This window comes from Capricornis sumatraensis, chromosome 11, assembly GCF_032405125.1.
Source record: "Capricornis sumatraensis isolate serow.1 chromosome 11, serow.2, whole genome shotgun sequence".
NCBI lineage: Eukaryota > Metazoa > Chordata > Mammalia > Artiodactyla > Bovidae > Capricornis > Capricornis sumatraensis.
Genome location: NC_091079.1, coordinates 48,608,952 through 48,619,468, shown reverse-complemented (window position 1 = coordinate 48,619,468; position 10,517 = coordinate 48,608,952). Strand labels below are relative to the sequence as shown.

Below are 10,517 nucleotides of genomic sequence, written 5' to 3'. Positions count from 1 at the left end.
TAGAATTTTACTGTTGCCTTACATGGATGCCTTATGAACTCGTGTTGAAATTAAGCTAGTTACCGGATGTAGCAAAAAACACAAAGGATCCCATTAAATCTGAATTTCATATAAACAACAAACAACACTGAATGTAATATTTGGGATATACTTATACGTGCTCCAATGGCTGCCTGGCTTCCAGGCATAGTGTCTATATTCTAAATAGCAGAAAAGAGAACGGAAGTAAAGGGCCTGGCCATGCCTATTAAGGACGCTTGTCTGAAGTAATACCTTAAACTTGGCATACTGGTGAGAATTCGGTCACAGGGTTATATCTACCTATCTGTACAAGGAAGGCTGAGAAAGCAGTCTTTGTAATGGACAGCCATGTGCTGAGTTAAAAATTGAGGACCCTTATGAGGAGGAACGGGCAGACATGGTGGGTCAACTAGTCATCTCTGTCAGAGAAGTGATGGAAGTCGAGGCATGCTTTGGAAGTAAAATAAATTGAACTGGATTGAATATAGTGATGTTGACACAGGGTAACAAAAGCAAAAGGGGAATCAAAGAGGTCTTTAGATTTTATTTCAACCAGGTTAGTTTACAGTATGTGTGTGCTAGTCCCTCAGTCACGTCTGATTCTTTGCAACCCCATGGACTGTAGCCCATCAGGGTCCTCTGTCCGTGGGATTCTCCAGGCAAAAATACTAGAGCGGGTTGCCATTCCCTTCTCCAGGGGATGTTCCTGACCCAGGGATCGAACCCAGGTCTCCTGCATTGCAGGCAGATTCTTTACCGTCTGAGTCACCACAGAAGCCCCAGTTTACAGTATGGAGTCCCCTTTTAGCAGAAATGGCAAACCTAAGAGAAATACATATTCAAAATATATTAAGTATATACCATAAAGCAGTGGTCGCCAACCATTTTTGGCACGAGGGACTAGTTTCAGAGTGGGGATGGTTTGGGGATGATTCAAGCACATTACATTTATTGTGCACTTTATTTCTAATTTAATGCTGTCACTGATCTAACAGGAGGTACCAGTCCAAGGCCTGGAGGTTGGGAACCCCTGCCATAAAGCATTCTAAGTAAGATACTATAGCGATATCACAGGAAGATGACCCAGTTGCCAACCATATTCAATGGGTTGACAGTGTAGTCTTCCTCCTTCCACCTACCTAAGACACTGTGATTAACTGCTGGCATTGTCTGTTATTAATGTTATAAAATAAAAAGTTTAGCACGGTGCCTTGTCCATGGTAAACATTCAATAAACTAATGTTGAACATTTTAACCTATCTTTTCAAACAGAAGAGTCATCCAGGAGTCAAATGAAAAACGGAGGTATAAAAGCTGAGGCTTCTTGTGAAAATTAGTGAGAGGGCTTTTCTTCAGTGGATACAGAAAGGTGAGGCATTGATACATACCATCCTGTAAACTGATTCTGCGGGCCAGGTAGTGATGGAAACCAATTTGCTTTTTCTCAGAGGAGATAGGATAGCTGCTGGCTCACTGTATGCTGACTTCCTGGAAAACTGAATCTATGACAGGAGATAGGAGGGGCAGTAGAAAAACCCTGTAATAAAAGCACAAGATAAAGAAGCTCAAAAACATTAGAGTTCTCCTGCTTGCCCAGACATTCCCAGTTTTAAGGCCAAGCACAGCAACACAAGTAATTCAGTTCTGGACCATGAACTAAGGGCCAGGCACATGCAAAGTCATTCCAACTATTAGGTTAGCCAAAAAGTTCATTTGTTTTTTTCTCTGTAAGATGACTCTAGAAGTGTTTTGTTGTCTTTAACTTCATTTGAAACAATTTTGTTAGATTGTATTGTGACAACAATATCAGCCTGCATTAAAAATAAAGGGTGAATTTTTGTATAACCATTTTAATATTGAAGGTGGAAAAAAAGCAACATTGATATATTATGCTTTATTATTTCTTGAAGGATATGGAGAAAGTGCGGTGACTGATCAAATGGGTCAAAAGTGGAGATTTCTCGCTGGTTGATGCTCCATGCTCCAGAAGACCAGTTGAAGTTCATAGTGATCAAATCAAGACATTAATTGAGCACAATCAACCTTATGTCATGTGGGAAATAGATGACATACTCAAAATATCCAGATCAAGCCCTGAAAATCATTTGCAACAGTTTCGTTAGGTTCATCACTTTGAATTTCTGTTCCAAAAAGTTCTTGATAGTATTTCTGCATGCAATTCTGTACTTAAATGTAATGAAAACATGTTGTTTTTAAATCAAATTGTGACAGGGGATGAAAAGTGGATATTGTACAAAAATATAGGACAGAAGAGATTGTGGGGCAAGCCAAATGAACCACCACCAACCACACCAAAGGCTGGTCTCCAACCAAAGAAGGTGATATTGTGTATATAGGGGATTGGAAGACAGTCTTCTAATATTCTGGAAAACCAAGGGCTTCACTGTGGCTCAGCTGGTAAAGAATCTGCCTGCAATGTGGGAGACCTGGGTTTGATCCCTGGGTTGGGAAGATCCTCTGGAGAAGGGAATGACTACCCACTCCAGTATTCTGACCTGGAGAATTCCATGGTCTGTATGGTCCATAGGGTTGCAAAGAGTCGGACATGACAGAGCAACTTTCACTTTCTTTCTGGAAAACCAAATGATTAATTCCAACAAGTACTGATCCCAATTAGACCAAACTGAAAGTAGCATCGAAGAAAAGTGTCTGGAATTAATTGACAGAAAACACATAATCTTCCATCAGAATACCACAAGACCACGTGTTTCTTCGATGACCAGGCAAAAACGGTTAAAGCTTAGCTGGGAAGCTCTGATTCATCCAATGTGTTCACCACACATGGTACCTTCAGTTTTCCATTTATTTCAGTCTTTACAAAATTCTCTTAGTGGAAAAAAATTTCCATTTCCTGGAAGACTGTAAAAGGCACCTGGAACAGTTCTTTGCTCAAAAAGATAAAAGGATTTGGGAAGATGCAATTATAAAGTTGCTGAAAAACGGCAGAAGGTAGTGGAACAAAACAGTGAATACACTGTTCAGTAAAGTTCTTGGCGAAAATGAAAAATGTTTCTTTCATTTTTACACAAAAACTGAAGAAACCTTTTGGCCAACCTAATACATTATCTCAACTCCAGGGTCGGGGACCAGGGCAGTAAGGGGCAGAGTGTAGGTGCAGACAAGGTGTCTAAAAGCGTGTTCTCACCTTCTATAGCAGGTGAGACAAAAGTAACTCGCCTTGGGAAAATGTGAAATGTGAAAATTCACACATGTGTATTTACACTCCACACCAAACTTGGAACGCAATTTTCAGCATTGTGTTAGAGAACATATAGGGTTTCCCTCGTGGCTCAGTGGTAAAGAACCTGCCTGACAATGCAGGAGATGCAGGAGACTTGGGTTTGATTCCTGGAATGAAAAGCAGAGAGTGTTAACAGTCTGGAAGAGGGAAAGATTAATTATAAGACTTGTTAGTAATTTCTACCAGGAAGTGGTATTTGGGCTGGGTCTGTCCAGGTAGGTATAATAGAATTTAGGGGAGAGAGGAAACTTTTTCAGGTTGCGAATGTCATAAACAAAGGTGTGAAAAGACTGATTGTGAGGGACACAGTGGCTCAACCATTCCAGTATATGGACCTGTCCTAGCCATGGATGGAGGCAGATTGTGGAGGGTTTCTCATTTCAGGTCCAAGATTAATGACTTTATCACAAAGGCAACCAGTCAGAGTTCTGAACAGGATCAAAGCTGGATAAGCCTGTGTTGTAGGGATGTGGCAACTGGGAGACAGGCAGGAAAACTCAAAGGTCAGAGGTATGGAGACCAGTTTTGAGGCCACTGTAATAGCGTGGAGAACAGTGAAATAAAAATCTTACCTAAAGGAAAGAGCATGATGGCACTGGAATAGTCCTGGTTAGAATGGTTATCAGTTACTTAACTGGGTGGCCAGGGGTAAGTTACTTCACCTGAAAGTTAAAGTGTTAGTCACTCAGTCCTGTCTGACTCTTTGTGACCCCATGGACTGTAGGCCACCAGGATCCTCTGCACATGGGATTCTCCTGGCAAAGATACTGGAGTGGGTCACCATTTCCTTCTCTAGGGGATCTTCCTGACCCAGGGATCCGACAGAGTCTCTGGCATTGCAGGCAGACTCTTTCCAGTTTGAGCCCCAGGGAAGCCCTTAACCTGAGCCTCATTATATTTTCTCTTGCATACCTGCTCAGTCATGTGGGAGTCTTTGCGACCTCATGGCCTATAGGCCACCAGGTTCCTCTGTCCATGGGATTCTCCAGGCAAGAATACTGGAGTGGGTTGCCATTTCCTACTCCAGGGGATCTTCCGGACACAGGGATAGAACCCAAGTCTCCTGAGGCTCCTGCATGGTCAGGCAGATTCTTTACCACTAAGACACCTGGGAAGCTCTGTATGTTCTCTAACACAAAAAAAGTACTGCTCCAAGTTCGGTGTGGAGGGTAAATACACATGTGTCAAGCAATGCGAATGATCGTTACTGAGGAAAAGATCTTTTCAAAAGTTTCTCCCTCATCCTAAGGACAACTTGCGGGGGCTTGTACCACTTCTCCTGTGGTTAGTACCTTAGCGTCCTTTTGTAACAGCTCGTTTCACATGTCTTCTGTCTTCTGGAAGGCTTGCCCCATCAGGGCTTCTGGAGGGTCCTATCCGGGTCCCTGGCTTTCGGGCCCCTGGGACTGGCCTGGGTGCCCAGCAAGCGCGGGAGGGAGCGCGGCGTAGACCAGGCGGGCGGAGGGCAGCGCGACCCGCAGGCACCCCGGCGGATGGACAGGGGCGGGGTGTGGGGGAGGCGCGTGGGGATTTCTAAGTGGTCGCCGGGGCCCAAGCGCAGCGGGCACAGTCCCAAACCTCCTCGAGGGCCAGCGCGGTCCCTCCGGCCGGGGGCGCGGACTAAGGGATGCCAGACGCAAGCGACTCACTTCCAGCTCAAAACTGAAATCCCCTTCTCTTGGGCCTTTAGCGGATCCAGCCGGGGAATTCCCACCCCTTCCCCCTCGGCTCTAGCCCTTTTTCCTTCCTACCCCCGGGCGGCGACTGAGGGCTGGGGGTGGGGTCGAGGTGGGGGTGGGAGTGGGGGTGGGGGTGGGGGAGCCGCGCCGCCTTCCAGAAGCGCCAGGCGGGAGGCGATGGCCGAGCGGGGCGGTGCGTGTGGGTGAGCGGGGGGGAGCGGGGGGAGCGGGGGGAGGGGGGGAGTACCGGGGGAGGCGAGTCCGGGAACTTTGAGACTCGGCCCTCGGTGACACCCAGGCGGCGCCACGGCCTGGCCAGCCTCCTGGGCCCTTGCAGAGTCGCGGAGCCGCGCCACTCGGAGAGAGAGACCCCGGCTACCCAGATCTGCGCGCAATCGGGACAGCGGAAGACATGAGCGCGGGCATGGGTGGCTTCTGGCCGGAGCCGTGGCTGCCGCAGTCGCTCGGCTCCCCGGGCCTGGCCCTCGCCGCGGGCCTGCTGCTGCTGGTCTTGTGCCTGAGCGCGCGGCGCACCAGGTAAGCGCCCCGCCGAGCCCGCGCCAGCCCGGGCCACGCATGCGTCCTGGGCCCAGAGCGCCCTCCACCATCCCCGACGCGCGGGCTCACAACTTGTGGGCACGCCGGCGTCTCTGGGGGTCTGGTGTTGACACAAAGCTTCCCCTGCCTGTTTCTCAGGCACGCGCAGACCGTGTGCAAGCGTGGGCACCGAATTCGAATTCGATTCGCTGCTCCAGGCTCGGTTGTAATCAGCCCTGGGGTTGCGGTATTACACTCTAGGTGTCACGCATGGTTTCCAGACACGTTTTGGTGCCTTGCTGCAGTGAGTTGATGCTTTGTGGCCTAGCCTGCGAAGTATCTCAGGAGAGGAATTCTGTTTCATTTCATTTTGTTAAAAGTGAAATGTTTTCGGAAAATCCCAGTGTATGGTATGAACAGTACCTCCGGCTGCCTCTCTGGGACTCAGTTTACCACTGGCCGGCATCTGGAAAAAAGAATAGCAACCCCTGGGATTTTTGTGGGTACTTAATGAGCTTGCAGGGGCTTCCCTGGTAGCTCAGCTGGTAAGGAATCTGCCTGCAGTGCAGGAGACCCGGGTTCGATTCCTGGGTGGGGAAGATCCCCAGGAGAAGGGATAGGCTACCCACTTTGGTTTCTTGGGCTTCCCTGGCGGCTCAGACTGTAAAGAATCCGCCTGCGACTGGGGAGACCTGGGTTCAGTCCCTGGGTGGGGAATGGTCCCCTGAAGGAGGGCATAGCAACCCACTCCAGTATTCTTGCCTGGAGAATCCCATGGACAGAGGAGCCTGGTGGTCTGCAATACATGGGTCCCACAAAGAGTGTGGGAAGAGTCCCACACAACTGAACGACTAAGCACAGCAGTGAGCTTGTAGTGTGTATTTTATACACTTATTGTTATTTTTATTAGAACAGAAAAAACAGTGTATTAACAACAACAAAACCCAGAAGTGCATCACTTGGTTATCTGATTTGGAAAAGGGAAGGAGAATGGAACATAAAAGCACTCACTTTGAAATCTATTTGTCTTTTCTTGCTGCGTCGCTTTTTCATACCACTAGGTTCTTTGTAGCTTTTTTTCCCTCTCCCTTGTTTTTTGTCTGATCATCTGGGTGGATCTCGGTCAGGTGGGGAAGTTGGGGAGATCAATGATTTTGTTGGGGACATGTTAGATCAGTTGAGAAGTCTGTTTCTGGTGCTTGGTGGCAAGGTCCAGGGAGGATATTTAATTATAAAAGTCACAAATATGAAAATGGAACATAAAATCATGAGTAAGATTGGTCACCTTGTGAAAGAATGATGAAGAAGCAGGGGTCCCAGGGCATTCTCCTTATTGAAGAGCCGGTCAGAAGAAGATCACCAAAGAAGACTGAGAAGGAGTGGCCAATGGCATGGGAAGAAAACTCAGTGAATGTGGTATCCTGGAAACGAGATAGAAACATGTTAAACAGGTAAGGGAGTTATCTGTGTCAGATGCTGCTGAGAAGTCTAGTTTATTGAGGACAAAGGACCATCAGAGTTGATAAGATGGAGAATCCTCCTGCAATGTGGGAGACCTGGGTTCGATCCCTGTGTTGGGAAGATCCTGTGGAGGAGAGCATGGCAACTCACTCCAGTATTCTTGCCTGGAGAATCCCCATGGACAGAGGAGCTGGTGGACTACAGTCCATGGGGTTGCAAAGAGTCGGACACAACTGAGTGACTAAGCATGGCCACAGCACAACACAGAATTGATAAGAGTGAAACTGAGAGTTGATAGACATCTAGCCTGTTTGAAGTGGATTTAAACACTGACAGTCCTACAGTAGTAGCTCCTAAGGTTTTATATTCAGATGAGAGTGCAATGTAGTATTATGTTTCATATCTCTTGAGGCAATAATTCCAGTAATTTTATTTAAAGGAATTTCTCCTGGGGAAGTAGTCATGAAGGTCCTTAAAGATTTAATTAGCACTGTGCTCATTAGGGCTACTTATAACAGTGAGATGTTAGAAAAAAACTTTTCCAAAAAATACTGTTTTAGTTAAAAAAATTATTGCATATCGGAGTCATAGAAACTTATGTAGCCATGATGAAGACATAGAAATCTACATTCAAGATACAGTAAGTGAACAAACTTACAAAATAGAATATGTTCATGTACATGGTTCAATGATGTCCAGCCAAAGACCACTGGGAACACATCTGTAGTGGAATGAGTTGAATTATTGCTTATTGCTATGAGAAAGAACACACACCATTCGTTCTGGCTAAGAGTGTTAGAAAGGACCTATTTATGGGATTTGGGTTGTGTTATGTGATTTTGGGGACAGTTCAAGGAAGCAAGGTTTTGTTCTGTTGGTAAGATACTCTCAGATGGTCGAGGCTAGTCTGTGATTGGACATCTTGGTAAGTTTCCTTGATGAGGCAAGAGGAATGCATTGAGGCTGAATCAGTAACTAGTGAAAAAGCAACAGACACTAGAATTAGTAATGTTTGGGGGATATTTAGTCATTTTATTGATTTAGACCGTTATTTCTGTCAGTATTTAGACATGATTTCTGTCAATATTTAGATGTGATTATGGATTGATCTCATTTTTGACTTTGTAATAGTCATGGAGTGGCTTTCTTTGATCACTTAATGAAATGTTTGAGTAATAATGGCTTCATGTTTGCTCAGCAGAAGAGCGAAGTGCCATAGCTATTGTCAACTGAAGAGAAGTGCACAACCTAAAGTTATAAGTTATGTTGTATCTGGAACCTTATGAAAACTATATAGCCCAACAGAGAGCCTTTCACATAGCTCTGAGGAACTGTTCCGAAAAGGCAAGGGAGGAGCCAGGATATATAGGAGTTTTTGCTGGGGGAAAAAAAAGTCCATGTACATCGAAAGGTTACTGCTAATCACAAAAAAATAGACATCTCAAGTTAATGATTTTAGTTCTTTTCTATGTAGGGGAAGGGGCGTTCCAGGCGGCTCACTGGTAAAGAATCTGCTTGCCAAGCAGGAGACTCAGGTTTGATCCTTGGGTGGGGAAGATCTCCTGGAGAAGGAAATGGCAACCAGTCCAGTATTCTTTCCTGGGAAATCTCAGACAGAGGAGCTTGGCAGGCTGTAGTCCATGGGGTCACAAAAGAGTTGGATACCTCTGAAGTGGCTGAGCTCGCCACTTTTCCCAAGTATACTGTTTGTAACACTTCCACCAGTACATACTATACAAGAGTTCCAGTTGCTCTATATCTTCACCTGTATTGGATGTGGCCGGTCTGTTGGTTTATAAACCCAGTTTTCTAGATTCTGAATGTTTGTCTTGCCCTGAAGAGTGTTGAATTTTGTTTTAGAGTGCAGATGTATTTCTCTTGAATTTGGGAAGCTTAGTTTTATTTTTTAATAACGTCTATGAAAAGCTCCATATACTGGGAAATCCACTTCTGATGGGATTGCCAGGGAAATCCAATGGACAGAGGAGCCTGGTGGGCTACAGTTCATGGGGTCACAAAGAGTCGGACATGACTGAGTGACTAACACACACATGGAAAGCTCAGGATATTTTCTAAGCGTCTTTTCGTTGATAGGATTCAAACCCTAAACTCTTGTCCCCCAAGCAGTGGGCAGGACCTGAAACCTCCACTCAGTTCTTTGAATCTTCCAACTGATTCCTTCCAAAGGGGTCTTTGAAATCTCCACAGATCTACACTTCTGAGTGTGGCCAACAATTTGAGGGGTGATTATATGGATATTTTTCTAGGTTTCTCTTCTGGATTTACACCCACTTCCAACCCCAAACTCTGACACCTCGACCAGTAATATTGTAGCATTTTGCTTGAGTTTCAGCTGTCTCTCCCTCTTGCAGATGTATCAGAGGAAATGCTGTGTACCCTGGACCTAATTCATTATGAGTCTGTTGTTTAAGGGGTGACCTCCCTTCAGCATCAGCCTTCTTTTGCTTGCTCTTTAGCGCATTGAAAACATTTTTTTATTTGTTTATTTTGTATTTTATTATCTGTGAAAATGTTAGGTTATTTTAAGCTACTTCACCATTCTTGCTGTGTCTGACTCTTTGTGACCCACCAGGCTTCTCTCTGTCCATGGAATTTCCCAGACAAGAATACTGGAGAGGGTTGCCATTCCTTCTTCAGGGGATCTTCCTGATCCAGGGATTGAACTCATATCTCCTGCATTGGCAGGCAGGTTCTTTACCACTGAGCCACCTAAGAAGTCCTACTTCATCATTAACAAGAAGCTAAACCCAGATTTCTAACAGTGATTGTATCTAGGTGATTTCTTTTTATGGGATGATTTTTTATCTCCTATTTTATGCTTATATTTTCAAATTGTCAAAATACATATGCCTTTTTTTTCATAATACAAAATAAACAATACATTTAAATAAAACTTTGAAAAATTATTTTGAAATGTTTTTAATCATTTTTTCTTTTTCAAAGAACCAGCATTCTGGATCAGTGGTAGTGGTAGGATCCTAACTTAGAAGATATGATTTGAGTGGTGCTAGGAAATCCAATTCATTTCCAGAACATAATTAGTAACATGTGATATATGTGTTTGTCCACTAATTAGCTACATTAAAAAAAATCACTGTCTACTAATAATAGACTTAAGTACAGATACTTTCCAATATATTTTAGAAGACAACATTATATAAATACAGAGTCTGTGTAGCAAGACAGAGTTGAAAACAAACACATCTCTGTTGTTCTTTCCCTACTTCCCCATCCCTTGTAAAAAGGACAAAAATCAGTCCTACCAAAAAATATAAAATAAATATAAAATTGTTAAATTGTTTTAAATGAGATAAAAGTGGCACTAAATATCATGTTTCCTGAAGAGGACACATAAAACAGAATCAAAAACTTTATAATCAATAGGGGAAAGTGTTTATAGAAAATGTCATGGGGAGAGGGCAGTAACAGATTTTTAAAATATTTATTTATCTGATTACGCCGGGTCTTAGTTGTAGCATGCAGGATCTTTACATGTGTAACACAGGTTTTTTAATCTTACAGTTCAGGATATGAGA

At 44.4% G+C, this 10,517-nt stretch overlaps 1 protein-coding gene and 1 long non-coding RNA gene across 2 annotated transcripts in view; one reads left to right on the top strand and one right to left on the bottom strand.

Moving 5' to 3' along the window:
* Positions 1 to 591: 591 nt before the first annotated feature.
* Positions 592 to 5,026, bottom strand: LOC138088772 (uncharacterized). Its single transcript, XR_011145730.1, has 3 exons — positions 4,576 to 5,026; positions 1,410 to 1,558; positions 592 to 843 (listed from the first exon to the last, which is right to left on the bottom strand). It is a non-coding gene; the product is annotated as an uncharacterized lncRNA (long non-coding RNA).
* Positions 5,027 to 5,380: 354 nt separating this feature from the next.
* The window catches only part of CYP7B1 (cytochrome P450 family 7 subfamily B member 1), a 168,059-nt gene continuing 162,922 nt past the window's right edge, over positions 5,381 to 10,517 (top strand). The window contains exon 1 of the mRNA XM_068984094.1: positions 5,381 to 5,499. Within this exon, the coding sequence (XP_068840195.1) occupies positions 5,387 to 5,499 (113 nt within the window). The 5' untranslated portion in view covers positions 5,381 to 5,386. The remainder of the gene's footprint in view (positions 5,500 to 10,517) is intronic.